Here is a 6,000-nt window from a genome sequence, read left to right on the forward strand (position 1 = left end):
CGACCCAGCGCTGCTTCCGAGAGGGCGGGGACGGCGGCACGGAGCACGCACAGATACAGGTTCAGGTTGGAAGCAGAAGAAGAAGAAAGCAGGTTGGCAAGGTTGGTAGCACAAGCGGCAGGCTGACGCGCTAGACCGTGTCACCTTCAGGTCGGCTTCGGAGCGGTATAGTCGCGCAATCGAGCACCAGCCAATGATTTATAGAAGAGCGGCCGATGTCGGAGGCCTTTTATGTTGCTACTGGTACTGAAAGGCTGTTGAAGATTTTGAACCATGTTTCAAACGGTTATGCAAAAATGACCCGTTGTCCGTACGTTTTTTTAATAACACGCGTCACCATGGCGTGAGCCGAGAGTTCCTAGAAACATCACATGGAGTAATCCGATGAAACACTTGATCAGTTTTCCGGAACTTTTAGCCAGATTGGGAGACTAAACACCGACAGGAAAACACGCCAATGACGCGAACTGTGAGGGTATAGTCAATTGCTTGTGCCTTGTGCTGCCATGAGAAAGCTAACTGTGTGTGTGCCCTTAGCAGCCTAGCCTCGAGTGTTGGCTTTGCTCGTAATCCCATTAAGGCCGACAGCCATCCACCGTGCAGACGACATACTGGCCTCACATCCCGCTCCGTGGCGGCCGTACGCGCTCCAAAGCTTCCCTGTCGTGTTCATCACTCACAGGGGTATGGTAGCCACTTAGATATCACTGTGTTCGGAAAACGTGAGCAATGGTAGAGAGGGCCGGGTGTGATGATGCATGAATAAGTTGCCATTAAACAGTTGCCGGTACTTTTGCGAGTTTTCCTGCTCTCGAGAAGAAGGAGCATAGCACGGCGTGGCATGAACACTCACTGGCACGGCTGTGGTCGCCGGCTCACGCTCGCTCACGGCATCGTTTGTGGTCTTGGTGTGCCATGCCATATAAATATCCTCTACAGTGATGTGTTAGCCGCCGTACGAACAACGGCGGATGGACAAAGATCTGTGCGATGATGCGACAATTTTTGACTGCGCAGCAATGCTCGGTTAACGTATAATGAATTGTTAATGTATGAAAAGTCAACAAGACATTGAAGATAACGATGCGCTCAGTTCTCCTTAACTGCTTTCTGGTCCATGTGGCAACTTAATTTTGTTCAAGTTGTGCTCGCATGTGGTTGGAAAGCCATCATGTGGAAGAAGATTTACTAAAGCCCCAGTCCTAAACCGTGGATGGTGTTCGACATACATGTAACTCTGGACCAAACGGGCAGAACAACTCTGAGCTCTTCTGAGCGGTGTCACACGGCCTGACATCCTGTCAGGGTATACGGTATGAGATATCCGCATCCTCCAGCTGCAGAGGTCCGCCTGGCTCCGACCGTAAGACGGTGGGGACGGTATAGAAAGGTCGGCTTCTTCCAAAATGCCATGCCGGATCCCGGCTCACCCCGGCGAGGTGGTGATCTGATGATGAAATTTGAAACAGCACATGGACAACAGGAACAGAGATTTCGCGCTTGCATCTCATCTCGCTAACGAAGCGAACTCATGACTTTGCACTGGCAAAGCGTAAAGAAATCTGGATATTTCCAGTTGTGGAAAGTCTACTGAGCTCATTACATTGTACATGGAAACAAATGCTAAACAGTTCTAGGAAAGTTCAGACATATTTCATCCCATACAGCCACCAGAACTGAACAGTTTTACTCTTTCTTTTTCACAACATCCGAATGCGCCACAACAGCCGCAATGCCATATTCGTATTGGAGTATCAAACTCGGGATCTTATATGTTGTGTGTGCTGTCCTTAGAGGGACGTACCATTCAACAGCATGAAATAAAGTTACGGTGTTGTTTGTTATGCTGCGTACACGCAAGGGTAGTAAGAATAAGCTGTTCAAAAATGCTGCTGTGTCACTGACATGCGCACTTAGCAAAGCAGCAAAACAACGTGGCATATTTATCAATATCTCATTGAGCAAATTTCTGTTGCCACAAAATGATCGCGGAAAAAAATAGTTGGCAACTGATATCTAGACCTTCGTTTATGACTCACATAGCCTGCTGACCAGCTTTCGGATCTTAATCGCAGTAAAATCTACGTCATATGCTGAACTGTATCTTTTACATAGACCTGTGCGCAGATACCTGTTTTGAAGGAGATGGCAACGTAAATGGAAAGCACATATAAATTAAAAGTATACTTTGAAAACTAATGCCCATTGCGGTAACGGTGAAACGCATCACATCAAGTGTGCCAAAACAAAACGCATGCGTAGCTCAGTCCGGTGTCGCTGAGCCCATCGTTGGAGCAGCAATAATCCAAGCACAGGAGCCGTCGCGTGTCCAACTTAGGAGTCGCGTGTTCAGCTCAGGATGATTCGCTTGTCCAGCTCAGGAACAGCGGCGTGTCCAAACAAAGCGTCACAGAACTCCAGGTCCCCTCCAATCTTCTCGGAAGGGCCAACAGACCCCCAAGAAACAGTGATAGAAAATATGGAAAATTCGGCACAAAGGCATTGTTGTGCAACGCGCCCTTCGTAACAACGCCACCTTCCCCGCACAAGCTACCTCTTGAAATTACCAGATACCGCACCCCAGCCAATCCCACCCTAACCCCCTTCGCTCTCGGGTGTTCTAACTGCGCCCTAGCCCCACCACATTTCACATGATATTCTCCATATGTCTTGTGACTTTTCGTCCGACCATGAAGATTAATTGGCATAAGTTCAGTGGGAAATCCAAATTTCAGGGTTGGTTAGGTGAATCCCGATTTGGGATCGGTCATGTCATTGGGATGTTCCAATGTCTCCCCCCCCCCTCGCCGAGTGCGGAGGTAGTTTCTGACCCACTCAAAAATCCTCACACCGCAGTTAATTACGAACCGGAGCCGCTTTCACTTGAGCTGCTGAGTAACTACTAACACAAACTTTGTGTGCCTTGGTGTGGACAGCTCCTGGATCTGAAAAGTTTCAATTGCCGTGCAGATATTCTCATCACAAGAAAAACAATCCAATGAAGCAGCACTCCTAAAACGACGATTTGGGCACCACCTCTCAAAACACCAGGGACGCTTCACGGCACTCCGGATCGTGCCTTGCGACCTGACTAGCAGCCCGGCATTGTCGATCCCTCTTCTTTGGGCTCCTGGTAGCCATGTCAGGGATCTGGTGTGGATGTGAACTATTCAGTTGAAAGGTTGCTTCGTCGGTCCATCATGTTGCCGGCCATTTACATCGTTGGCATCGTTTGTCTCAGGTACAAATGATCATAAGAGTGCGGTGAAAACAGTTTATTCTACATGCGCCTGTATTTCTTAGCAATACGGACGGATAAATATATCACTCATGCAGCCTCACAGCCTCGCACACACATATGCGCTATTCCCAGCACTCGCCGTCCATCCGTTTTAGTAGTTGCGGGCGGGGGCAGGAGCATTATAACGAGCAGGAGCCGGAGCAGGAGCATTGTACTGCCTGGGGGCAGGAGCGGGAGCGCTGTACTGCCTGGGAGCAGGAGCAGGAGCAGGAGCGGGAGCGTTGTACTGCCGAGGAGCAGGAGCAGGAGCCACAGGAGCGGGAGCGTTGTACTGCCGGGCAGCAGGAGCCGGGGCGCTGTAGCGGGCGGGAGCGGGGGCTGGGGCAGAGCCATAGCTCTGCTCGCCCTGGTACACCTGCGGCACGATCGGCAGCGGGTACTCGGTCGGCACCGGCGTCGGCAGGATGTCGCTAGACGGCTGGTAGCCGTTCTCGTCGGCAACAAACGTCACCTGGATGGGGTTGCCGTAGTCGTCGCTGTAGCTCCAGCCACCCTGCTGTACGTAGCCGCCGGTGGGCTGGCCGTACTCGGATTTGCCGTAACCGGCTTTGGGGCTGCCGTTCTCGTTACGTGAGATGCCGTTCTCTGTCTGGAAGCTGAACTGGTAGGTGCCGTCGCCCGGGTGGACGTTCTCCTCGCTGAGGATGGCGAAGGGCTGACCGTAGCCGGCCGGCTGCTGGTAGGAGGCCGGTGCCGCCGGCTGCTGGTAGGAGGCTGGTGCCGGGGCCGCTGGCCGCTGGTAGGAGGCGGGCGCCGGCTGCGGCCGCGGGCCATCAGCGCAGGCCAGAGCCGCCAGCGAGGCTACGATCAACTGGAAAAACACCCAAGTGACGTCAGAGCGAGTGCTGATCCAGCAGTGCATGCAGAGGCTGAAATCGCGACGCACCTTTTTAACGTGATAAGACGTAGTTCAGCGCCTTTGTCAGGTCAGTTTCTCTCATCATTGGATGCAGGGATCAAGGGATAGCTATGGAATATGTGCAGCATCTCACAGCGCATTGACTGACGACGTGGCCTTTCACACTGATTGAGGGACTGCTGAAATTGCAGCCTACGTCCGCACGCCTGTTCTGATCTCTTCTGACAAGAGTGGTATCGTGCCAATCTGCCATCCAAGCTAGTTTTGGACGTCAAATTACGCTCCTGATTTTTTATGGTGACCAATTTAAGCAAGCCATGGTAATATTGCGGTTCACCGGAATGGCTGCATACCCACCTGTTTACTAAACACACTTTCGCTTGGAAAGACACGGAAAAAATGAAAGATGATCAACGACCTTATCTAAAAGACCCTCCCTGGCGCCCCAACTGACAGCACAGACACCGCTGGAATACGAAAGGCATCCCTCATGTGAAGCACCGATCTCCCTGGCCGCACTCACCAGCTTCATGTTTGCCGTGGCGTTGTAAGATGGAGACCACTGCTGGCGAGTGACTGGTGCCTGGTGTCTGTGCGGCCGGGCTTTTATTTGGCCGTGGGAGGGCGACGCGGTTGGCCGTCACGCTGCCGCCGGCGGCGCTGCCCCACCTGACGCAACGCCCTCTGCAGTGGGCGACCCGTCCAGCCAGGCGACCCGACCACAACCGGCCGCCGGTCCACCGATCTCACGTGAGCCGGCCCGACCCAACGCCGCTTCCAAGGGGGCGGGGACGGCGGCACGGACCACGCACAGAAACATGTTCAGGTTGGAAGCAGAACGGTTAGCAAGTTACTAGGTTTTCTGGTACAGGCGACAGGCTGGCGCTCTGGGTTGCGCCACCTTCAGGTCGGCGTCGGAGCGGCACGGCCGCGCAATCGAACACCAGCCAATGATTCGCAGGGAAGCGGCCGATGACGGATGCCTTTTATGTTGTGACTGATGCTGAAAGGCTAGTGAAGATGCTGCACAATTTAGGGAACGATTATGCAAAGATAGCTAATTGTCCGCGCATATTTAAAACACACGTAGCCACGGCGTGGCCCAACAGTGCCTATAAGCATCACATGGACGAATGCGATAAAACACTTAGTCAATTCTTCATCACTTTTAGCCAGATGGGGAGAGTAAATAACGAGAGGAAAACACGCCACTTACGCGAACTGCGTGGGCATGGCCGATTGCGTGTGCTTTGTGATGCCATGAAAATGCTGACGTTGTGCGTGCCCTTAACATGTCGGCCTTGAGTTTTGACTTGTCTCGTAATCCCAATGAGGTCGAAACGCCATCCGCCGCGTGCAGTGCACACTGGCTGCCATCCCGCTGCGTGGCGGCAGTACACGCTCTACAGCTTACCCTGCCGTGTTCATCGCTCACGGGCGGGGTAGATCCCTAGATATCACCGGCTCGGAAAACGTAGCGCAATGGTTGACATGGGCGGGTGTGATGATGAATGAATAAGTTGCTATCGAACGGTTGCCGACGCTTTTTTCGGTTTTGCTGTCCTCGAGAAGAAGGAGCATAGCACGGCGTGACATGAGCACTCACTGGCACGGCTGTGGTCGCCGGCTCACCCTCGCTCACGGCATCGTTTGTGGCCGCGGTATGTCATGACATGCGAATATCCCCTATAGTGATGCGTTAGTTTTTGCACAAAGAACGGCGAATGGACAAAGAACTACGCGATGATGCGATAAATTTCGACTGCGTAGTAATGCTCGGTTAGCGTATGAATGGCAGTGAATAAAGGTCAACGAGATATTAAAGACAGATATTGAAGAC

The 6,000-nt window shown here is 52.6% G+C and overlaps 1 protein-coding gene across 1 annotated transcript in view; it reads right to left on the minus strand.

The window, feature by feature from the left end:
- The window catches only part of LOC119098890 (prisilkin-39-like), a 55,609-nt gene extending 50,917 nt beyond the window's left edge, over nucleotides 1-4,692 (minus strand). The window contains exons 1-2 of the mRNA XM_037221938.1: nucleotides 4,684-4,692; nucleotides 3,753-3,977 (exon numbers count right to left, since the gene is read on the minus strand). Of these exons, the coding sequence (XP_037077833.1) occupies nucleotides 3,753-3,977; nucleotides 4,684-4,692 (234 nt within the window). The remainder of the gene's footprint in view (nucleotides 1-3,752; nucleotides 3,978-4,683) is intronic.
- Between the last annotated feature and the right edge of the window lie 1,308 nt (nucleotides 4,693-6,000).

This window comes from Pollicipes pollicipes, unplaced genomic scaffold (assembly GCF_011947565.3).
Source record: "Pollicipes pollicipes isolate AB1234 unplaced genomic scaffold, Ppol_2.1 Scaffold_2555;HRSCAF=2994_pilon_pilon_pilon, whole genome shotgun sequence".
Taxonomy (NCBI): domain Eukaryota; kingdom Metazoa; phylum Arthropoda; class Thecostraca; order Pollicipedomorpha; family Pollicipedidae; genus Pollicipes; species Pollicipes pollicipes.